At 39.1% G+C, this 25740-nt stretch overlaps 1 protein-coding gene across 1 annotated transcript in view; it reads left to right on the forward strand.

Annotated features, from left to right (window-relative positions):
• Positions 1-6356: 6356 nt before the first annotated feature.
• The window catches only part of KIFBP (kinesin family binding protein), a 28372-nt gene continuing 8988 nt past the window's right edge, over positions 6357-25740 (forward strand). The window contains exons 1-5 of the mRNA XM_019731894.2: positions 6357-6862; positions 18718-18816; positions 21410-21489; positions 21761-21944; positions 24682-24766. Coding sequence (XP_019587453.2) covers positions 6437-6862; positions 18718-18816; positions 21410-21489; positions 21761-21944; positions 24682-24766 — 874 coding nt within the window. The 5' untranslated portion in view covers positions 6357-6436. The remainder of the gene's footprint in view (positions 6863-18717; positions 18817-21409; positions 21490-21760; positions 21945-24681; positions 24767-25740) is intronic.

Here is a 25740-nt window from a genome sequence, read left to right on the forward strand (position 1 = left end):
ATTTTTATTTTAAAAATAAATGATTGGTGTAAAAATCCAAACATAGGAGAAAAAACAACTAATAGTCATCCCGTATCTAACATTTTTGTGAGCATCTCTTCCAGGAATTCATTTTCAAAATTGGAATCATTGATTCATTTTGTGAATTGCTGTTTCCCCCTCAACATGTACACACTTTTCTCTAAGTACAGATCTATGACTTTTTTTTTTGATCTGCAACATTTTTGATGACTACTTGGTATTTCATATTCAACCAGGATTCAAGATAACTATGTTGATTAAGGTTTCACTATTACGGACAACCCTAAAATGAGTGTTGTATAAATCTTTGCCTACTTATGTTATTGTCAGTTTAGGATAAATTTTCTAGCAGTAGAGTTGCAGGGTCAAACTGAACATACATTTTGGTGCAAGTGGCTCTGCAAAGCAGTACCAGTTTCCATTCCCACCCTACAACAAATGAGAGAACCTGTTTGCTCACAGCACTGGGACACTGGATTTTGGCTTCCTTTTGTCAGTTTGCTAGGTGCAAAATAATATTGTATCATTTTTATCTGCATCTTTTAATTGAGTGAGGGTTAACATCTTTCATTTATTCCCATTTGCGTTTAAAAAAATACCTTATGCATTTATCTTCTGTTGGGGTCTCTTATTGATAAGAGTTCTTTGTTTATTAGTAACGCACATATGTAGCAAATACTTTTTCCAAATTTTCAGTTGCCTTAACTGTATGAGGTGTTTTGACATAAAGTTTTATTATTTTTTTAATGCAGTTGTAACTCAATGTTTTATCATTTCTGGCTGTCTTACATGTACAAAAGTATTCCCCACCTCCAAGGTTATAAAAATATCCACATTTTCTTCTAGAGCTTTTTTGGTTATATTTCAGGCAAAACTCATCTGGGATTTAGTGTGAGGATCAAGTAGGGATCTAGCTTTGTACTCCCCTCTCCCCCAAGGGAGTAATAATTCCATGCTATTTATTAAATAATCCATCCTTTCTCACTGACTTAAATATTGTCTGTATTTTAATTGGAAACAAGTCTCTTTTTAAAGGTAACTTTAAAAGCACTTTATTAAGTTGTTTCTTTCTATTGGACCTACATAGAATTGGGAGTGTTATCCAAGAGCATGTTATTGCTTGTAGTTTTTTAAAAAGATTTAAATTTTTTTTATTTTGAAATAACTTTAGACCTACCAAAATGTGGCAGAAATAGTAGAGTTCTTGTATATTCTCCACTCGGTTTCCACCAGTGTTAAATTAACAGTTTTTATAATCACAGTACAGTTACCAAAACCAGGATTTTTAACATGAAAGGTGCCATCCCATAGAAACTGCTTTGCACTTTGTTTTATTTCCTTAACAATACATCCTGGAAATCACTCCACTTATGTATGGGCACATAGGTTGTTTCCAGTATCTTGTAGTTACAAACTTTCAGTGAGGAAACTTTTGTATTTATTTTTGTACTGTTGAAAAGTGTATCTTTTCAGGGTAGATGCCTGTAAGTGGGAGAGCTGGGTCAAATCTAAGAGCATATGTAGTTTTTATTATTACGTATTGGCAAATTCCCCTTTGGAAGGGAGAATTCTTTCCTTGCAATTTATTTTTTGAAGAAGCCAGGCTATTTGTTCGGTAGATTCTGAGATTTATTGATGCATCTCCACCTGTCATTTAACAAGCTTCTTTCCTCCCTGCATTTAATGCAAATAGCTAATTAGACCTAGAAGGGTGCACAATGTCCAGTTGTCCCTGTCTTTTGACATTAGCAGCAAGAGATGATCATTGCTTGAATCCACAATATCATTAGGGTTCTTGCAAAATGGTGATATTCTACTATTTCTTTTTCATTCATTAGCAAAAATACCTCTGAGAAAGGAAACTTGCCTAATCAACACTTCATTACCCTGAATGCTATTCCTACAGAAAAGGCCAAATAAGTGCTTGATACTTTTCCCTTTATTTATGTACCAGTTTTCAGAATTGGTTTCCTAGCTTCCTCCAAAGGTGGCCAATGAGTTCTTTTTTTTTTTAATATTTTATTTATTTATTTATTTATTTATTTATTTATTTATTTATTTATTTATTTTTATTGGGGAAGGGGAACAGGACTTTATTGGGGAACAGTGTGTACTTCAGGACTTTTTTTCCAAGTCAAGTTGTCCTTTCAATCTTAGTTGTGGAGGGGCGCAGCTCAGCTCCAGGTCCAGTTGCCGTTTTCTAGTTGCAGGGGGCACAGCCCACCATCCCTTGCGGGAGTCGAACCGGCAACCTTGTGGTTGAGAGGACATGCTCCAACCAACTGAGCCATCCGGGAGCTCAGCGGTAGCTCAGCTCAAGGTGCCATGTTCAATTTTTTAGTTGCAGGGGGCGCTGCCCACCATCCCTTGCTGGAGTTGAGGAATTGAACTGGCAACCTTGTGGCTGAGAGCCCACTGGCCCATGTGGGAATCGAACCGGCAGTCTTTGGAGTTAGGAGCACGGAGCTCTAACCACCTGAGCCACCGGGCCGGCCCGAGTTTTTGATTATTATGCTTTTAATTTATTAGGAATTTGTGGATTTTAACATGTGATATACTTTTGCAGTTATTTCATTGATGATCAAATTGTCCCATCTTACGCCATCAAGAACCTTCTTTTAAGTTGGCACCTTTTCGGTAATTTTGACCTGACCCTTCTAGTCTTTGATTGTTTCCTTGATTTCCAGTGTGACAAGATATCCAGGCTCATCCTGCCCCGGATCTGGAATTACCATTTTCTTTGAGGAACCCTGTTTCCTTATAATAAGAATTACTATTTAGGGCTTACAATCTGGGGACCAAAACTTATTATATGTCCTACATTATTTTTACCTGGCTCACTACATGGCTTAAGTTTATGTTGGATTTTTGTTGTTGCTATGAAAGGGATCTTTTTCTTTTTTAAAGATTTTATTGGGGAAGGGGAACAGGACTTTATTGGGGAACAGTGTGTACTTCCAGGCCTTTTTTCCAAGTCAAATTGTTGTCCTTTCAATCTTAGTTGTGGAGGGTGCCGTTCAGCTTCAAGTTGTCCTTTCAGTCTTAGTTTGGGGGGGGGGGGGCGTAGCTCAGCTCCAGGTCCAGTTGCCGTTGCTAGTTGCAGGGGTGCAGCCCACCATCCCTTGCGGGAGTCAAACCAGCAACCTTGTGGTTAAGAGGACGCACTCCAACCAACTGAGCCATCCAGGAGCTCAGTGGCAGCTCAGCTCAAGGTGCCATATTCAATTTTAGTTGCAGAGGGCGGAGCCCACCATCCCTTGCGGGACTCAAGGAATTGAACTGGCAGCCTTGTGGTTGAAAGCCCACTGGCCCATGTGGGAATCGAACCGGCAGCCTTCGGAGTTACAAGCATGGATCTCTAATCGCCTGAGCTACCAGGCCAGCCCAAAAGGGATCTTTTTCTCCATTGTATCCTTCCTCCAATAAAAAGATGTTGATTTTTGTATCTTTATGTGTGACTGGCCTACTCACTGAACTTTACTTTTTCTGGATTCAGTTATTTTACTTTGCCTTTTCAGGAAGACAGTCATACCATTTGAAAATAATTATTCCATTTCCTTCCCAATCATTATATCTTATTTTGTTCTGTCCAGTTGCATTTTCTGGCACCTTCAGGTCAATATTATATACTAAAGATGATACAATCACCCTAGTCTTATTAATGCATTATCCATTAATGATAATGATGTTAAAACAAAGAAATTAGTGCTCTTACTAGTGTGCTGTTTTTACTGGAATGAACGTAATTGATAGACATTTGTTGTGATCTGACCAAACAAGTTCACTCCCTTTAGCCACAACGTGCCTTACACTTTTCTGTCCCTTCTAGTTGTTCATGAAATCTCAGATCACTGCATTTTGGTGATCTGTACTCTATACCACTCACTGGACAAATTCCACCGGGACTGCTTTATAACATCTCACAGAGACCTAAGAATGCTACACCCTCAAAATACTGATATAAAAAGAAGGCTCAGAAGGGATATGCTCCCCAAATAGCAGCCAGAACTCTTCCACCTCAAGTTTCCTATTCTGATGTCTTTGTGTTTCTTAGGTGTTTCTGTAAGGATTTTTCAAAAATCTCTATTTTAGTTTTCACCTGGGTGTTCTCCAGCTAGATCTTTAGAGGTCAGTACCATGTATTATTGTGGTTTATTTATTGAACTACTACAAGATAGTACAGCATAACTGAAAGTGGACTGTGAAGCAAAACTGCCTACATGTTGTATGTGACCTTTGGTAAATTATTAATCTCTGGATCACAATTCCTAATCTGCAGAATGGGAATAATAGTATCTCAGAGGTGTTCTGAGGATTAGATGATTTTGATATATAGAATGTTATCTGGCTCATAGTAATTAGCTACCTTTATTAACCATGTGCCAACCTATTTATGAAGAGATCTATACTGAGCACCTACTATTAGTACAGTTGTTTCCTTACCAGTCTCCCTGCTTCTTCCCTATCTTCCCTTCAGTTTTCTGAATAATCCTATGTCAGATCTTGTCACTGTTTTCTTCTAAACTATCCAACGCTCCCATCTCACTGATATCCAAAGTCCCTAAAGTGGCCTTAACAAACCTTATATAATTGGGCCCACATCTCTCTACTCAAGCCAAGAGATGTCCTTGTTTCATGAACATACCAGGCACACTCCTGTGACAAAGCTAAATGTCAAATGTACTATTCCTCTGTCTGGATATTATACTTCCCCTTAATGTCTTCATGGCTCACTCCCTTACCTTCAAATCTTTACTCAAATGACGTCTTCTCAGAAAGGCCTTTCCTGACCACCCTGTTTAAAAACAGCAACCTTGCCTCACCTGTTAACACTCCTTATCACCTGTTTGTTTCCATAACATTCATTATCTGGCATTACTATGTAGTTTACTTAATGTATTTAATGTCTTTCCCTGTACATGAGCAGAGTTGTTGTCTCTTTCAACTGTTGAATGTGCCCAGCACTGCCTGGCAAATTAACAGACACTTTTAATATTTATTGAATGAGTGAATGAGTCATACAAAGTTGTGGAAAATGCACAGGTAGGAAGCCAAACTGGCAGCAAGAGTACCTATTAAAAGTCATGCAGATGATGGTGGTCTAAACTACTGGAGATCAAAAGTAGATAGATAAAGAGCTATTTAGAAGGGGCACCAGACAGCACTTGGTTTTACATTTAAGGATGAGAGAAGAAAGCGAGATACCACTCTCAGGTTAGAGTACAGTGGTGCCATTCACTGAGATGCAGAACATTAAGAGCAAATGTGGTGTGGGAGGGAGTTGGGCATGTGAAGAGGGGGATGATGAGTTCCCATTTGAGCACCCTGATATACAGGAGTCAGTGGAACATTCAGGTGTGGTTGTTGGTTAGGAGATCGATATTAGAGTCTGGAGCTCCAGAAAGCCATTTGGCCTGGAGACCAAGTTTTGGAAGTGAGCAGCACGTGTAATAGAAGCCCTAGAAATGCACATCTCCCTGGGACAAAAATTAGGAAGTAATCCTGAAGAACAGTAACATTTTTAAGGGACACTTAATTTCATTTATTCCTTAGAATAATTCTATAGAGATAAGTAATATATTATCACTTATGTTTTACTAAGACACCTGAAGCTTAGAAAAGTTGACTTGTCAATTAGATCTGAGATTCAAATTTTGTCTATGAGTTTTCAAAATCAGTTCTCCTTTGTATGTTTCAACGCATTTTACATAGTTAGTGCTTACTAGTTAAAACCTCTGCCACCCCCTACCCCCATCCCCCGCGCATTTGACTTGCCAAGGTATGTAATGGAAAAAGTCATGCATGAGGTGGCTTGTCACAGTTCTGGGATATAACTTGTGTTATTTTGGGAAGTTGTACACATCCCTACAACCTGTATTCCAGTGTTGAGGTGAAAATATTTATTGGTTACTGAGTGCTTCTTACATTCATAGCTTTCACTTAACAGGCTATATATTAATAAAGGGATCTTTGTTACATTTGTATCCAGTGAGGGGCTGAGTTACACACTGTCAAAAAGCTTCTGCCTTTAAGCTTATATCAATTAACGAGAGTAGTTAGTATTTACTAACTACTAACTATGTTTGTAAACAATATTGCTATGTTATCTGAAAGTCAGCCGGTATTTTTATATAATTTCACCGGATCAAGCGAGAGATGAATTCAGCAGTGCAAAAGGCTGGGCTGAAGATGGGGGCCGCCCTCCTTGGCAGCTTCGTTTCCATGACAACAGTTGCCACGGTAATCACTATGCCTTCCCATTGGTCACTGCCACTGCCATTCCCTTGGCGTACTTCATTGGTTACCGTTCCGCAGCGCTCAGGCTTGTCGGGGCCGTAAGTGAAGTGTCGCAAAGAGAAGGAAGGCGGGAGTCCCGATTGCTAACAGTGAGAAAACCTAGGTTGCAGAGGCTATTATGGCGAATACTGCGTGGGCCGAAATTCGTGAGAAATTCCAGGCCGCGCTGGCCCTTTCGCGGATAGAATTGCATAAAAACCCCGAGAAGGAACCGTACAAGTGCAAATACGGCGCTCGAGTGCTGCTGGAAGAGGTCAAGGCGCTACTCGGCCCCGCGCCTGAGGACGAGGATGAGCGGCCTCAGGCGGACGACGGCTTGGGCGCCGGGGACCACGCCCTGGGGCTGCCGGCTGAAGTGGTGGAGGTCGAGGGGCCCATCGCCCAGGGGGCAGTGAGGCTGGCAGTAATTGAGTTCTATCTCGGGATGAATCACATCGACACCGAGGAGCTGTCGGCGGGGGAGGAGCATCTGGTGAAATGCCTGAGGCTGCTGCGCAAGTACCGGTTGTCGCAAGACTGCGTCTCTCTCTACATCCTGGCGCAGGTGAGAGCGAGCCTGGCCCGCTGCTGTCGGCCAGATGCGCGGGGAAGGAGGGACCGCACCACTCAGGCCAGGGACAGAGGCAAATATTATAAGGCACAGTTTTCCCCACGTTTTTGAAGCTTGGGAATAAGCGGCTTCCAAAGTCCCTCTCCACCCTCATCGCTCACTTCAACATCACTTGCTGCGTCTCCCTCCTACAATCGTAAATGCCTTTTCCACCTCTTCTTCACCCGTTCAAATCCTGTTCATTCTATTATGAAAAAATCCAAAGTAATTTTAGTCTTAATTTAAGATCTCAAGGAAATTACAAAGAATGACGAGTACATTCTTACTTTCAACAAAGTATCTAAAATCTTCAGTTTCTATTCTTGCCGTATTCATCGTTTGTTCCTCAGGGAATTCATACCCATTCTTTAAAACCCATCTCAAGATTCACCTCATACTTTCAGTAACTTCCTTTGGATCGTTTTGTTCCCAGTTGATCTCTTCCCTCCTATCTTTGGATTCTTATATTACGTATTGTTTCCCATGTATATGGTACTTGATTTACTAAGAAAACATATTCTCATAGGGAACATAACACTTCAAAATACAAATATGTGTGAATTCTTTGTACTTTGCCTAAGCTCACAAACCTTTAAGCTCTCATCCAGTGTTTGCAGTTCCTAATATTTGTGATCTAGGGAACATTTACCAAAATTGACCATACGGTAAGTAGGCCTCAAAGAAAACAACCTCAAAATTAAAAAAAATTGTATAGTCATATTTTATCATGGCCCAATAAAGTTAAAAGCTACCTGATAACTTTTTTTTTTTAAGGGGAACAGGATGTTATTGGGGAACAGTGTGTACTTCCAGGCCTTTTTTTCCAAGTCAATTTGTTGTCTTTTCAGTCTTAGTTGTGGAGGGCACAGCTCAGCTGCAGGTCCAGTTGCCGTTGCTAGTTGCAGGGGGCACAGCCCACCATCCTTTGCGGGAGTCCAACCGGCAACCTTGTGGTTGAGAAGGACGCGCTCCAACCAACTGAGCCATCCGGGAGCTCAGCGGCAGCTCAGCTCAAGGTGCCTTGTTCAATCTTAGTTGCAGGGGGCACTACCCACCATCCCTTGCGGGATTCAGAGGAGTTGAACCAGCAACCTTGTGGTTGAGAGCCCACTGGCCCATGTGGAAATCGAACCGGCAGCCTTTGGAGTTAGGAGCATGGAGCTCTAACCACCTGAGCCACCGGGCAGGCCCCTGATAACTTTTCAATACCTTATAACTACATAAAAAAGGAGCTATATTTCATTTTGCTCACTATTTACATCCTCAGTACCTGGCACATTCTAAATATTTGTTGAGTGGATGAATGAAATCCATAAAATGTTGAATTCAAACAAAATCTCGATTATTTGATATTTTCTTTGGCTGCTTAAGATCGTAAACAAGTAAAAAACTACTTCAATATCCCAAAAACAGAATTAGAAGCTTTCCTTAATATAGAAACTCCAGTATTTACTGTATTTTATTGATTTTAATATGGACATTCTTTAATATTTTAATGTCTGAAATCAGGGTGCATCTTCTAGCTGATTGATTTTTGTGTCATAACTTACTTGGCACTGTTTTCTTTTTGATACATAAAATAACTGTCTTATAAATTGTGACACCTTACCTTCAATGAAATGTAGTATTTCAAGCAGCCAACCTTTTCTGAAGGGTGAATTATTAGAGGAATCCTTACTAGATCAGGAGCAAAAGCTTGATTAGAAGTTCTGGCCATTCTAATATATAGAAAATAAATTAGTTATTTTGGAAAAGTAAGATAATTTATAAAAATAAAAATCATCATTTGCATATGAGATCTTTGTATACCTAAAAAACCTGAAGACATCAACTGAAAAACGATTAGAATTATCAGTTCGATAAAGTAGGAGGATATAAGATAAATATATCATCAGTAGTATTCCTGTATATAAGAAATAACTTAAAAATTTTATTTTGAAAAATTGCATTCACAGCAGCAATATTAGAGGAAATAGAACTGATAACCTTAAGAGGAGAGATATACCATGTTCCAGGTGGCAAAATTAAACATAATAGAATCATTATCCTGATACTCATTTATAGGTCTGATGCAATTCCCGCTGAAATCACAGTAAGTTTTTTCTTAGAACTTGACAAAATGGACATGTTTATCTGAATGAATAAAGAAAAGTGAATATAAAAATGAAAAGTAATATACTAAAACTAGGTACTAAAACAGTATAGCAGTAGTAATTTGTGCTAGTCTGTTTCTGAACTCTACTGTTCAGTTGATCTGTTTATTCCAGTGGCATCACCACACCATAGTATTTTATTACATTTTAATTTGGCTATACATGATGAGAAATTTGACCTCACTAATAATAAAGCAAACTAAAAGAATGAAATTGAAAAATTGTATCAGATTGGCAGATTATTAAAGATATTGATTACATTAATGCATGTAATTGGAGAGACTGAGGAAATAGGTGGTATCCATTTACATTATTGCTAATGGAAATACAAATTCATAGAACCTTTCTGGAGATCAGTGGGTCAAATCTCTTGATTCAAGACTTTTACCTAAAAATTCCACATCAATATGCTAAAAAAATTTTGGGACAGATATGCAAAGGTATGTTAACGGATGTTCATCACAGCATTGTTAATTAAAAAAAAAATAATATCAGTATATAAATGGGTAAGTATATACTAATAAGTATATACTATACTATACTAGAGAAGAGTGTGTAGCCATTAAAAATAGATTTATACTTATTAATCAAAAATATCAATATTAAGAGGAAGAGGGACAACTGTAAGGCGTGTTTGGAATTACGTAGAATGATTCCGTTTTGGTAAAAGACTGTGTGTGTGTGTGTGTGTGTGTGTGTGTGAGTGTGTGTGTGAGTGTGTGCACGAGTGTGTGCGTGTGCAGGAAAAAGTTTGAAAGTATCAGTTTGTGGGAATTTATATTTTGACTGCTTTGTCTGAGTCTGGTGTCTCCTTCCTGGGAAACTATGGATATACAGAACCTGGACCCACATGAGATTATCAAAAGAGACTTTCCCCTTCTGTCTGCACCAGGTTCTGGGACTTTAGGAGTGATTTTTCTTCTGATTTTTGTGAAATTTAACTACTTCACTTTAGTAAAATTCCCTAACAAATTAGTAGGTTAGTTTTCCCACTGCCAAGGTACATATGTATAAGGAGTACTTTTTGTGTGTGTTTATAGCTTTATTGAGGTACAGTTTGACACAATAAATTGCACATATCTATAGTATACAATTTGATGAATTTTGACATACATGTAATACCCATGAAACAATCACTGCAGTCAAGGTAATGAACATATTCATCACCGCTAAAAGTTTTCTTGTACTCCTTTATGATCCCTTCCTCCCTCCTTTATTCTCTCTCTCTCTCTCTCTCTCTCTCTCTCTCCTCCTTGCCCTCCTCTCCCACATTTTCATAATGAATTGTATATTCTTTTGGTCTGACTTCTTTCCCTCAGAATCGTTTCTTTATTGACTGTATTCCCTAAATTGTAGTTTACATCCCTGTGACTATTTTGTAACTGCCAATTTGTACTTTGTAATCCCTTCACCTTTTTCACCCAGTCCCCCAACCCTCCTCCCACCTAGCAACCATCAGTTTGTCCTCTATATCTATGAGCTTGTTTCTGTTTTGTTTGTTCATTTGTTTTGTTTTTTAGATTCCACATATAAGTGAAATCGTATGGTGTTTTTCTTTCTCTGATTTTTAAAAAAGATTTTTATTGAAATATAACTAATATAAAGTGTTATATTAGTTTCAGATGTACACCATAGTTATTCAACATTTACATACCTAAAGAAGTGATCACCATAAGTCCAGCAACCATCTGACACTGTACCACATTATCACAATGTTATTGCTATGTTCTCCATGCTGTACATTACATATCCATGATTTACTTGTTTTATACTTGGAAATTTGAACCTCTTATTCCCCGTCACTTCCCCCCCCTTGTTAAATTTGTCAATTACAGTTGACATTCAGTATTCTTTTATATTAATTTCAGTTGTACAGCATAGTGGTTAGACTTTTATATAATTTAAGAAGTGATCCCCCTAACTAGTACCCACCTAGAACTATACGTAGTTATTACCGTATTATTGATTATATTCCCTGTGCTTTACTTTACATCCCCATGACTACCTGTATAACAACCAATTTGTACTTCTTAATCCCTTCCCCCTTTTCACCCACCCTCTCAACCCCCTCACATCTGGCAACCATCAAAATGTTTTCTGTATCTATGAGTTTATGTCTGTTTGTTAATTTTTTTCTTAGATTCCACATATAAGTGAAATCACATTGTATCTGTCTTTCTCTGTCTTACACTCCCTCAGCACAATACCCTCCAGATCCATCCATGCCGCCGCAAATGGCAAGAACCCGTGTCCTTCCACAGCTGAGCAATATTCCATTGTACATAGTACCACCTCTTTTATCCATTTATCCATTGACGGACACCCAGGCTGCCTCTACATCATGGCTGTTGTAAACAATGCTGCAGTGAACATGTGGATGCACACGTCCCTTGAAGTAGCATTTTGGGTTTCTTCGGATAAATACACAGAGTGGGATTACTGGGTCCTTCTTTGTCTCTTGTTATAGCCTTTGTTTTAAAGTATGTTTTGTTTGGTATAAGTATTGCTACTCCAGATTTTGTTGGTTTGTTTCCATTTTCATGAAATATCTTTTTCCCATCCCTTTACTTGCAGTGTGTATGTCTTTCAATCTGAAGTGAGTTTCTTGTAGGCAGCATATGTAAGGATCTTATTTGCTTATACATTCAGCCACCTTATCTTTTTTCTTTTTTTAAGATTTTATTGGGGAATGGGAACAGGACTTTATTGGGGAACAGTGTGTACTTCCAGGACTTTTTTTCCCAAGTCAAGTTGTTGTCCTTTCCATCTTAGTTGTGGAGGGTGCCGTTCAGCTTCAAGTTGTTGTCCTTTCAGTCTTAGTTGTGGAGGGCGCAGCTCAATCTTAGTTGTGGAGGGTGCCGTTCAGCTTCAAGTTGTTGTCCTTTCAGTCTTAGTTGTGGAGGGCGTAGCTCAGCTCCAGGTCCAGTTGCCATTGCTAGTTGCAAGGGGCGCAGCCCACCATCCCTTCCGAGACTCGAGGAATTGAACTGGCAACCTTGTGGTTGAGAGCCCACTGGCCCATGTGGGAATCGAACCAGCAGCCTTCGGAGTCAGGAGCATGGAGCTCTAACCACCTAAGACACTGGGCCAGCCCAGCCACCCTATCTTTTGATTAGAGCATTTAATCCATTTACATTGAAAGTAATTGTTAATAGATATATAGTCATTGCCATTTTATTATTCAGCAATCTTTTTTTATTCAATGATCTATTCAGTGATTATTTTGTTTGTTTTCCATATAGAAGTACCTCTAAGATTCCTTGTAATACTGGTTTGGTGGTGATGAGATCCTTCAGCTTTTTTGTGTCTGGGAAGCTCTTTATGTGTCCTTCGATTCTAAATGATAGCTTTGCTGGGTAGAGTAATCTTGGTTGTCGGTCCTTGCTTTTCATCACTTTGAATATTTTGTGTCAATCCCTTCTGGCCTGCAAAGTTTCTGTTAAGAAATCAGCTGATAGTCTTATAGGTGTTCCTATGTAGGTAACTAATTGCCTTTCTCTTGCTGCTTCTAAGTATCTGTCTTTGTCTTTAACCTTTGGCATGTTAATTTATAATATGTCTTGGTGTGGGCCTCTTTGGATTCATCTCGTTTGGGACTGCACTTCGTGGGCTTGTATATCGATTTCCTTCCCCAGGTTAGGGAAGTTTTCTGTCATTATTTCTTCAAATAGGTTTTCAATGCCTTGCTCTCTCTTCTTTTGGTACTCCTATGATGGGAATGTTACGCTTGATGTTGTCCCAGAAGTCTCTTAAACTGCCCTCATTTTTTTTTTTAAATAAATTTTATTGGGGAATATTGGGGAACAGTTTCTCCAGGGCCCATCAGCTCCAAGTCATTGTCCTTCAATCTAGTTGTGGAGGGCGCAGCTCACTGGCCCATGTGGGAATCGAACTGGCAACCCTGTTGTTCAGAGCTCGCACTCTAACCAACTGGGCCATCCGGCCGCCCTGAACTGCCCTCATTTTTTTAATTCTTTTTGCTGTTCTGATTGGGTGTTTTCTGCTGCCTAATCTTCTAAATTGCTTTTTCAGTCCTCTGTTTCATCTAATCTGTTGAGTCCCTCTAATGTATTCTTCATTTCAGTTATTGTATTCTTCATTTATGACTGGTTCTTTTTTATATTTTCTATCTCCATTTTTGTTTTCTGTCTCTTTGCTGAAATTCTCCCTGAGATCATTGAGCATACTTATAACCAGTGTTTCAATTCTGCATCTGGTAGATTGCTCATCTTCATTTTGTTTAGTTCGCTTTCTGGAGTTTTGTTCTGTTCTTTCATTTGGGACACGTTTCTTTGTCTCTCCATTTTGGCTGCCTCCGTATGTTTGTTCTGTGTATTAGGTAGGGCTGCTATGCCTCCCGGTCTCAGTAGAGTGGCTTTATATAGTAGGTGTCCTGTGGGGCCCAGTGGTGCAGTCTACCTGGTCACCAGAGCCAGGTGCTCCAAGTTTGTCCCTTGTGTGGGTTGTGTGTGCCCTCCTGTTGTAGTTGAGCCTTGGTTGCTGTTGGCATGTCATTGGGAGGAATTGACTCTTCAGCTGATTGGTTGTGAGGATTGGTTGTGACTACAGTGGAGGAGCTGTTTTGCAGGGGCTGATCCTACAGAGCAAGATTCACTTTAGCAGGATTCTGGTGCCTGCCCAATCTGCCCTTTGGGTATGTCATCCTTGGAGGTGGCTGGGTGATGCTCCAGCTCGGTCCAAAGCTGGCCACCAGGGGTGCCAGCCCCCAGGTCTCTTGGGAGGGTCCTGCCACAGGTCAGGTTCAGCCACAGCCAGTGCTCTGCTCAGGACCACCTGGCATGAGCCACAAAGCAATCTGCAGATGGCCGCTGTCCATGCTGGGCTTGGAGGTGCCTGGAGAGGCCAAGCTGCCCACTGATGCCAGTTGTCACTAGTGCTGGGCTTAGGGCTGCTCAGCTAGAGGTACAGATGCTGCTTGTTTGGGGTTTGTGAACCTTTGAGAGATTTTAGGAGAGTCCACAGCATGAGCCAAGACAGGCCACTTGTATGGAAAAACTACTGGAAGCGGCTTGGATGTGTTCGAAAGTTGGGTGGGGCAGGGTCTCAGGGAATCACCAGGGAGGGGTGAATGAACAGTGTTAGCCAGGTGGATGGAGACTCAGTTATGGCAGCCACCGGTGTCTGCACACCTGGAAGAGGGAGAGCTCAACAAAGAAACAGTGACTTCTACCAGCTACTCCATCAGGGAGAATGCTGCCCGTCCAGCCCTCTCCCTGAAGGCAGACAATTCAGTTCCTCCCCTTCTGTCCCTGAAGCCTTTGGACCTGCTGCCCCAGTGTTGGAGCTCAGAGCGAGTGAGTCCTTCAGTGAGTAAGTTCTTGCTCATGCCCTTTAAGAGGAGCACCTGGGACTTCAGCAGCCCTACGTCTCTCTCAGCCACAATCTCTGCTGGTTTTCACAGCCAGAAGTTATGGGGACTTCTCTCCCTGGCACTGGAAGCCTGATGTGCGGCTGGGACCCCTTACTCTTTAGGGGGTACCTCTGCAGCTGAGATACCCCTTCTGATTTTTAACTGCCATATGTGTGTGGGACCAGCCCATTCCTCATCTCCACCCCTCCTGCCAGTCTCCATGTGGCCTCTTCTGTATGTCCTGTTCAGCTAGACTAGGTGATTCTCAGTGATGGTTCTCTAGTTTAGTTGTAATTTTGATGTGGTTGTGGAAGGAGGCAAGTACAACATTTACTTACTCCACCATCTTCACCAGAAATTAATGATTGATTTTCTGGTGTTAAACTAACCTTTTGCTCCTGTGATAAACTCCACCTGGAGTTTTTACCAAGTAAAACTTGGGTAAAGTATTACTTTTTCTATGTATTTTTGTACTCGAGTTGCTAATATTTTAACCTTTTTGTATCTGTGTTCATGAAAGATCAGTTTGTAGTTTTCTTGTTATGTCTTTGGTTTAGTATGAGGTGGGAAGTGGTCTTTCTCTTCATTTTTCTAGAAGAATTCATGTAGAGTTGGTATTGTTTCTTCCTTACATGTTTAGCTGTTTTTATTTTATATTTAACTATTTTTCCTACCTAGTATGGTGTCCTGAGGACAAGAACATGATGATGCCGTGTGAATGATATGATACTCTCTGGTGTATGTAGGACTTATATTATATTAAAAAAGTAGTTCGTGTAGAATGTCAATAGCAGTTATCTTAGTGGAGTAAACACTTAAAACACTAACATTATTAATTCTGAAAAATCAAATAAATTCTAGATCCCTTGCATGGTTCTTACCTTCAAGACCTCAATAGCTTATGGTTCAAAAGAAAAACTTGTTATTTGTAGACATAGTCTAGGGTCTCTACTTAACTTAAGATTTCTCACACACTAGAGTTGTTTTCTGTGGCATAGCGTATCCTGGGTCTAGCAGGCTAAATGCATCACCATCCTATTGAAAATAGAGCAAATGTGGGCTGGCCCGGTGGCTTAGGCGGTTAGAGCTCCATGCTCCCAACTCTGAGGGCTGCCGGTTCGGTTCCCGCATGGGCCAGTGGGCTCTCAACCACAAGGTTGCCAGTTCAACTCCTCGAGTCTTGTGGGGGATGGTGGGCAGCACCCCCTGCAACTAAGATTGAACATGGCACCTTGAGCTGAGCTGCCACTGAGCTCCTGGATGGCTCAGTTGGTTGGCGTGTGTTCTCTCAACCACAAGGTTGCCAGTTCAACTCCAGCAGGGGATGGTGGGCTCCGCCCCCTGCGACTGGCAGCAGCGACTAGACCTGGCGCTGAGCTGCGCCCTCCATGGTTGGGACTGAAAGGACAGCAATTTGAAGCTGAAAGGCACACTCCACAACTAGGATTGAGGGGACAATAACTCAACTTGGAAAAAAGTCCTGGGGATGCATACTGTTCCCCAGTGAAGTCCTGTTCCCCTTCCCCAATAAAATCTTTAAAAAAAAAAAAAAAGAAAGAAAATAGAGCAAATGTGGCTGACCAGTTCCCGGTACTAGGTAAATCTCTAGACTCTCTAGGCTAGGTACAGTATTCTGGGGTTGGGCTTATTGATGTCATAGCCAAATGGAGTATCTTAAGGACTATCATCAGAAGAAAACTAGCTTGAACTAGGGATTGAGAAAAGGTGACTTGTGGATCCATTTCTAAGATCAGGAAATGAATATTAAGGGCGATTATATTTGAGACTGGGTGGCAGAATAACCTGTAAGTTAGTAATGGGCCTGAGCCCTTCAAGCTCCCCCAGGGTCCTGCAAAGGACCTAATAAGTAATTTAAATGGAGTAAACTGCACAATCTCAGTATATTGTCACTATGATCTACAGTCTTAGGCACTGACAGCCCATCAAGTCACTAAAAAAAGTTGTAGAATAGATATAATATGTGAAGCCGGAAAGAGAGGTCTGTGTTCCAGGGGAATGATCAAGTCACTGTAAACTGGAGAGTTTCTAAATTTTTGTGTGTGTGCTGTGTACCTCTTTTGCAGTCTAGTGAAGTCTATATTTCATAAAATAGGATAATGATTTTAAATGTATAAAATTAAAGAGTTAACAAAAGAAACCAATAATATAATAAGTATGTGCTTCTTTATTAACATATTAACAAGATCTAATTGTGTGTCTAATGTCCATAATTGTAAAGTAGTACTGAATAGTAATACTGAATGATATTTTGAGATACCTGCAAACCATAATATGAAGATTTTTTTCACTTCTATAGTTCACAAAATTCCAGGTATTGTAATACTGTTGCATTGTTTCCTGTGTGTATAATTAAAAGAAATGCTAAATTTTAGTAGGACATAGTGAAAATAAATTTGTAACATTTTTTCTATCCATGTTCATAGATCTGAATTCTTTTTTTTAATTAAAGTTTATTGGGGTGACAATTGTTAGTAAAGTTACATAGATTTCAAGTGTACAATTCTGTAATATATTATTTATATATCACATTGTGTATTCACCACCCAGAGTCAATTCTCTTTCCATCACCATATATTAGACCCCGTGTACCTTCATCTATCATCCCCTTCCTCTCTTACTCTCTGGTAACCACTGAACTATTGTCTGTGTCTATGAGTTTTTGTTTCTTCGTTTGCTTGTCTTGTTCTTTTGTTGTTTTCAGTTTTATATACCACATGTCAATGAAATAATATGGTTCTCTACTTTTTCTGTCTGACTTATTTCAGTTAGCATTATAATCTCACGATTCATCTATGTTGTCGCATATGGTACTATTTCATCTTTTTTTAGACCCTGAATTCTCTTAATGGATACTTTGTGGTCGGTCTGTTGGCACCAGGTTAAGAATCTGCGTTAAAAATTCTGTTTCCTTATCTTGTTCCCTTCCCTAGGGAGGTAAGCACAAGATGGAAAAAATAGGGAAAAAAGAAGCCCAGCCTCAGAAGTGTCCGTGTGCCTGGAGTACTGTCTCTCAAGGGAGGGGAGGCTATCTTACCCCATTGTCCAAAGGGGAGCTAGGCATCCAGTCTTGAGTTCTGACCATCTAAACAGGCCTGAATTGCTCTGTACTACACAGCCTGATAAAGAGTCATATGGCAGGGGACAAACTGGCTTCATTTTTTAAATGTTATTTAGGATATAACCCCAAATCTAATTTCTCATCATCATCATGATAGCAGAAGGAAGTTGGTGCTATAGAAATCAAAATGAAGTGATCAATACAAAGAAAGACACTACAAATGAATTTGCAGTTGACTGGGTATAATTATAAAGCTATGTAACTTTAAGAACTCAGGAAACTATAAACATGTTTTACTGTTTGAAATGGGAAACATTACAAATCTTAACTGATAAGTAAAAGCATATAACATCTTCAGACTTTTCATATCTTATAATTTGAATTTGAGAGCTCATCTCCCTGTCCTCAGGCTTGAACGAAAAAATAACTGTTGAGAATGTTTTCTTTTTGAGATCGCTGGAGGAGATTGTAGATATTTTGGAAGCATTATATGTTTTTGGCTTATCTTTGTCTCTCTATGTGTTAGTTATCTATTGCTATGTAAAATTTTACCTCCAAATTTAGTACCTTGAAAAAACAAACTTTCATTATATCAGGAATCTAGTCAAGCTCTGCTGGTTGCCTCTGGCTCAAGGTCTCTCATCGGACAGATTGTTTGGCCTGCGGGGGCTGCACTCGAAGGCTCAGCGGGGGGAGGATCCGCTTCCAAGCTCACTCACGTGGTTGTCTGCAGGATTCAGTTCCTCATAGGCTGTTTGATCTGAGGGCCCAGTTCTTTGCGGGCTGTCGACCTCCCTCAGTTTCTTAACCACATGTGTCTATCCATTGGGTGCCTTGCAGCATGGCAATTAGCTTCCCTCAGGGAGAACAAGCAACAGGGAGCACCCAAAATGGAACCACAGTGTGTTCTGTAACCTAATCTTGGAAGAGACCTTCTGTCACTTTTGCCATCTTCTGTTTGTTAGAAGCAAGTCACTAAATCCAGCCCATGTAAGGGGAAGAGTTTGTACAAGGGCGTGAAATCCTGGAGGCAGGGATCGTTAGGGATTTATCTTAGCAGCTACCTACCAGGACATAAGGACGGTCTTACTATGAATAATTAATTCACTGTTCATGAGACAGTTAAATATTGACTTTGAAACCATGAGTTACTTTAATTGGAAGATTTATATCGTCATTATTTATTTCTCTTTTCTTTATTTTCCAGAATAATCTGGGTATCTTGTGGTCTGAAAGAGAAGAAATCGAAACTGCACAGGCTTACCTAGAATCATCAGAAGCACTATATAATCAGTATATGAAAGAGGTATGTTGCATGTCAGATAAATTTTAAGATTTGACTGAAACTAGTCAAGCATTGATGTAAGAATTCCTCAGTCATACTACTAGTCTCTGGCGCTTCAGTACACTTAGGGACCTCTCTCTAGAGCTGTCTAGGTGGTCACCTAAAAGTTGAAATTATACAATACTTGCAGGCACTGTTTTAAATTTTAACTTAATCCTCGTGACAACTTATGAGGTAGTTACTTTTATTGTCCTCATTTTAGAGATGAGGAAACAGAAGCACAGAGATTAAGTGACTTGCCTAAGGCCACACTAGTAAGAGGTGAAGCTGGAATTCCAACCCACATGATCTGACTCTGGAAACCATGCTTTTAACCACTGTGCTGCCTGTTGGACTTAGTCTAAAGTGCGAAGTGCTGTAAGAACTGTGTAGTGTAGAGAGGCCTCCCATATTTATACCAAAATGACGACAGCGAATAGAAGGAACACGCTGTAAGCAGAATGCATAGGCTGAGAGTTCCTGTTTGCTTTGTCAGTTTAATTCACTAGATACGTATTGTTTTTACTATGTGCGAGGTATTGTGCAAAATGCTGTGGAATCAAATATGAATAAAAATATGGTTCTTACCCATCACGTGCTTCCCCTGGAGGATAAAAATTGGAGCAAATCAACAATGTTAATCACACCTACAAGGAATTTTAGAATGTACGTTTAGAATATGTGTTTATAGGCCCTTAACACTTTTTTCTGAGTAATATATCCCCAAGTGAGAGAACTTTAAAAGTCATGGCTCGTGTACCTTGGTGTTATAACTTTTCTCCTAAAGTACTAAGAGGAACAGAGCACCACAAAGCCAAATTGAGATGTTAGTGTCCTTTTATGATTTTAGGATCACACTCTTATACCTGAAATTGTTCATTTAAAATGTGAAGCTACCAGACACCTATTTCGTTAAAAACTAGTATTAATAAGGAAATATAAAACACATAGCAAAACTCTGTGTACTTAATTATACCTCTATAATTATACCTCTGTTTTAGGTAAGAGACTGATTTAACTGTTAGTGTTACACATGACGTGTGATAGCCATAACAGAGAAGTATGTGTATAAAAGAATTCATTGCTTAATTCCCCTCATCAAGACAGGGGGGAGCGTACTAAACAGCCCCCAAAATTGTTGAGGCGGTCTCTGAAGAATTATCTATTGTGTTTGCCTTGGGTCCTGCTTCCTGTGGTAGTTATTTTTACTTTTTGTGAATTCTGGGAGACCAAGTCATGATGCTTTTTGTTTGCATCCAGAATGTAAGATCACTCTTTTTTTAATTTAATAAAAGCATTGTTGCTATTTGGAGTTTAGGGAATCCAGATTAAAGCAAGGGTAGGCTTATAGATGGGACTGTCCTCATAGAAGTAGAATGAGGCAGAGGTTAAGTACTGTTCTTTTGGAAGACTTGAGATGGGATTGTAAGTGACTTACACATTAACTCATTGAATCTTCGTAGCATCCTTGTGAGGTAGCTACTATTATTATCCTTATGTTACAGATGAGGAAACAGAAGAACAAGAGATGGGTGACTTGCCCAAGGCAATAAACACTGGACTCACTGGTTTTACTGTCCCTGTATTGAAGGGGGGTAATATATATATACTTTTCTTGTTCCCTTGAGAAAAAAAATATTAGAATAAGTATTAAAAACTGATTTGATTTTCATTAGCGCTCAATTTAGAACAATATTACTCTAAGGATGTATACATTTTTCCTATTATGCTTACGTAGGTTTTTAAGTGAACTTTTTTACCTGACAAAATTAAGACTTAACATTCTTAAAAAATTATATCTCTAAAAGCGAACTGGTATTTTTTTTTTTTTTTAAACTGGGGAAAGGGGAACAGGACTTTACTGGGGAACAGTGTGTACTTCCAGGACTTTTTTCCAAGTCCAGTTGTTGTCCTTTCAATCTTAGTTGTGGAGGGTGCTGTTCAGCTTCAAGTTGTTGTCCTTTCAGTCTTAGTTGTGGAGGGCGCAGCTCAGCTCCAGGTCCAGTTGCCGTTTCTAGTTGGAGGGGGCGCAGCCCACCATTCCTTGCAGGAGTCGAACCAGCAACCTTGTGGTTGAGAGCCTGCGCTCCAACCAACTGAGCCATCCGGGAGCTCAGCGGCAGCTCAGCTCAAGTTGCCGTGTTCAAGCTTAGTTGCAGGGGGCGCAGCCTACCATCCCTTGCGGGATTCAAGGAATTGAACTGGCAACCTTGTGGTTGAGAGCCCACTGGCCCATGTGGGAATCGAACCAGCAGCCTTTGGAGTTAGGAGCATGGAGCTCTAACCGCCTGAACCACCAGGCCGGCCCCAAACTGATATTTTCTTTTAAAGTGTATTTGAAGTTCACCCGCAACAGCAGTCAAAACTTTGTCCAGTATGAGTTTATAGGCATTCTTCTATTTGTTTGACTCTTTCAGATTTTATGGTTAAGAAAATAACTTCTTGGTTCACATGAAAGTGGACTAGTAAAAAATGAAGTATATTGGACTTTTAAAATTTGATTTCCCTAGTTCTTCCAGAAGAGGGCGCTTGGTGTTTACAGTAAAATTTTCGTTTTGTTTTCCTTTAATTGTAGATTGGGAGTCCTCCCCTTGATCCTACTGAGCATTTTCTTCCTGAAGAAGAGAAACTTACGGAACAAGAGAGGTCCAAAAGGTGAGTAGGTATAGAAATGAGTCCTCACACGTGTTTCCACATAGTGTAGATGATTGTTCAAGGTAGTCATAAAGGTTATAGAATATGGATTCTGATGTGGATTTAAGCCTTTATTTGACCCTGTTCCAATCTGAAACTCAGTTTCCTTACCTGTCAAATAGATACATTAGCCATGCCCAATTCAAAGGATTGGGGGGAGGATCAAGATAAATGTATATGAAAGTTCCTTATCAATTATAAACCGTTATGCAAATGTTGTGTTTCTTCATAGATTTGAGAAGGTCTATACTCATAACCTGTATTACCTGGCTCAAGTCTACCAGCATATGGAAATGTTCGAGAAGGCTGCTCATTATTGCCACAGTACCCTAAAACGCCAGCTTGAGCACAATGCCTACCATCCGATAGAGTGGGCTATTAATGCTGCTACCTTGTCACAATTTTACATCAATAAGGTAAGCTTCTCGACATAGTTATCTAACAAAGTCACTAATAAGTGTATCTAAAAGCAAAACCAAGAGTACCTTGAAAATGTTATCTTTTAAAAATAGGCAGCTTGTATTTTATGATGTAAACTAGACAAAAAAATGCAGAGCAATATACCAGTGTACTAAAATTCTGTAGCTTTTGTTGCATTAATCCTTTGAATCTTAAAATACTGAGTTTTATCATTGCCTTACATGTTGCTAGCCCCTAAAATTGCATGTTACCAAGACCAATTCTTTTTTGATTGAAGCACGCTACCTCAATTCATTTTAGTGCAATATTACCTTAAATTGCAGATTTTATCTTGTAGATAAAACTTTATCTTTAGGCAATGGTAATCTGGTAACTATGAGACTTTGTCTGAGGAAGTTGACTGTTAAATGTGGGCTTTGATAAAATCATGTGATGCATTTCAGTTATTCTTAGAATTAACTCCTCGATCATAATTTTTCTGCGTTGGAAGTATCTGCTCAGTTCCAGAGTTTCAGGTCTTTATGATATACTTCTTCTGGAGTATTATACAGGGACAAATTTGAACTTTTCAATTGTTTATCAGAATTATTCAGAATAATATTGGTGTATTGATTTATTTAATACTTTAGTCCTTCAGAGTTTTTAGTGCTAAAACACTTTCAAACCACTTTTCCCAGCTAGATTTTCTGTTAATCCTCAATAAGGTATCTCAGCAGTAGAAATTACTTTTATTTGTATTTGGTTCACAAGCCTCTGTAAACCTTTGGTAATTCGTTGCTTATCAGAATTCCCTCTTAGATCTCTCTGGTTACCTGCTGCTGTATCCTTACTAGGCCTTTATCCTTTCTAAGGTTTTTGTTAGTGCTGGTTCTATAAATGCACCCTACGTTTAAAGTATTATCCCACTGAATTTCATTCAGGAAAGCTATTAGCAGGAGAGAAAAGGCTGTAGTGACTGCAGCATCGCTTCTAGGACTTTGGTCTAAGATCAAGTGTGTAAGTAATGCTACTGTGTATATCAGCATTCAGTTAAATCTAACTCTCATAAATCCATTTCATTGTGGTCATCATGGAAAAGTGTTGCTTGGTGCCTCTGTTTGTGGCACCTTTTTTATATCTTCTAGAGGCCCCTTATTTTGTTTAGCAGCTATAAAATTACATATTCACTGTGATTTTAGTTAACAATTAATTAAAACAACATGGATATTAATAGTACTAAGATATCTAAACATTTATTTAAAGTGCAATTAAAAATTTAAAGTTGTTAAGCGTTGCTTATGTGGAGTATGCGGTAATTTTCATGAGTACCTCCCCTATCCTGTCCTTCTATTTTTTTTACCAAGATGTTTTATATGTTTTTGTTACAGTTGAGTTGTATTGTAAAAGGAAAACTCTAAACCATGTTTTTTAAGAAAGCAATTGTCATTTACATCACCCTCATCTTCATCTGATTCCAGTGATGAGGTTTTGCTACTTGCCGAGTCCCTACCTGGCAGGTGCTAAAACCCACACTTACCAGCCACCTAGAGGGCATAAGGCACTCACTGTTCTAGTAGTGGCTGCTCACAGGGAGTCAATCTGAAAAAAGCTGAAATGATAATGACTGGTAAGGGATAGTAGAGGGACAAAGATGCTTTATATAAACTGTAACTTTCTTTTAGTTTTTGAGGTTTAACACTAACATTTTGATCTATAGATATTGCTGGGCTAATATTACACGTGGTCCCCAGTTCTAATGCATCTTTTGGAGCAAAAGTTAATATAAGACCCGGTATTATATTACATCACATTACATTACACTACACTACACTCAGTCTTTCATTATAGTAGAATAAGGTGTTTGTGGCACCTTTTTTATATCTTTTATATCCGGGTCATATATTAATTTTTGCTCCAAAAGACGCATTAGAGCTGATTGTCCGGCTATGTCTTATTTTCTGGGAAACACGGTATGAAGTAGACATTGTATTTGATGAGGGTGGTGTCCAACTAAAAGCTGAACTTGAACTTTGTAGTTCTGCTGGGTGGTCCTGTGACTTACCTGATACATGCAAAATGTTTATATGAACAAGATCTTCTTCAAGTGTTTGAGAAGCCATGCCCAGATTTTGAATTATGATGTCTTCAAGTGTGTTGGTAAAGCAATTCCATGAAGTTTATCTGTGGAAATCTGTTGACTTCAAAACTTGGTGGGAAGCCTCATTATAAATTCCAAAGAGTTTTAGAAGACAGGAATCTCTTCGTGTCAAAATTTATTCTTTTTGCCTTTGAATGGTAGGATATAAAAAGGCTCTCTAAACCTAAAAAAAAAAAATTAAACCTTTCAGTCCTCTGATAGAATATAAATGTTCTAAGAATTTATTATGCATGGAACTTTAGCTATTTGGACTGAACCTGAAAACTGTCTGAGGCACTTTGAGTCTACGATGATAGTTACTGCTGTATCCTTACTGATGACCTGAGGAGAGCTGACTTTCAATCAGCAACTGTCTTTCAGCCAGTTTGAATTATTAAGAGTTTGGGGGCATTGTACTTGTTTGAAGTAGCTTTTTAACCAGATAATACTATATCCTGTCTTATATACCTTTTCAATGTTCAGCAACTATAAAGGGTCTCCTTGGTGGTTTTTATCAGATTTTATAGTTTTTCCCATATCTAAAGACTTTATGCAAGTATCAGTTGCAAATAAGGCTGTAGGATAATTACATTTACTCTTGTTTATTTCCTTAACAGCTATGCTTTATGGAGGCCAGGCACTGTTTATCAGCTGCTAATGTCATTTTTGGTCAAACTGGAAAGATACCAACCACAGATGACAGTAAGTTTATGTGTGCATGTTTTATTATGTATAGCTGTTTAAAAACATTATTTTGAAATATTTTTAAACTTTATGAAATTCAAAAATAGAACAAAAAACTACCATATACCCATCTAAATTCACCAAGTTTTAATGTTTACCTTATTTGCAATCACATTTTATTTTGCTTTCTGAACCGTTTGAGAGAAGATTGCATACATTTGGCTCCTTTACTCTTTAATACTTCAGTGTGTATTTCCTCAAAATAAGAACGTTTTCTTGTGTAATCATAGAACAGGAAATGAAACACTGACATAATTCTTTTATCTATAATGCATGTTTGTGTTTCAGTAATTATCCTTTGTAGCAGTTCTTTTCTAGTACCAGAATATCCAGTTCAAGATTGCATATTGCATTTAGTTGTCATACCTCTTTAGTCTTCTTTAATCTGGAATGTTCCTCAACCTCTTTCTCTTTTATCACAGGCATTTAAAAAAAATACAGGTCAGTCATCTCATAGAATTTTCATCAATAGGTGTTTTGATGTTTTCTTACACCAAGATTCAGACCCTTATCTGGGGGATACGTTCTAAGACCCTCAGTGGATGCCTGAAATGACAGATAGTACCGAACCCTATATATACTATGTATTTTCCTATACATACATATCTATGATAAAGCTTAAGCTACTCTTGTGCCTTTGGGGCATTATTAAATAAAATAAGGATTACTGAACACAAAAGCACTGTGAGACCCCAGCAGTCAATCTGATAACTGATACGGCTACTAAGTGACTAACAGCAGGTAGCATATACACAGCGTGGATATACTGGACAAAGGGATAGAGCAGGACAGCGTGAGATTTTATCACACTACTCAGAATGGCATGCAATTTGAAACTTATGAATTGTTTATTTCTGGAATTTTACATCTAATATTTCTGGACCGTGTTTGACCTTGAGTAACTGAAACCAGGGAAAGCAAAAGTGCAGATA

Source organism: Rhinolophus sinicus, linkage group LG07 (assembly GCF_036562045.2).
Source record: "Rhinolophus sinicus isolate RSC01 linkage group LG07, ASM3656204v1, whole genome shotgun sequence".
NCBI lineage: Eukaryota > Metazoa > Chordata > Mammalia > Chiroptera > Rhinolophidae > Rhinolophus > Rhinolophus sinicus.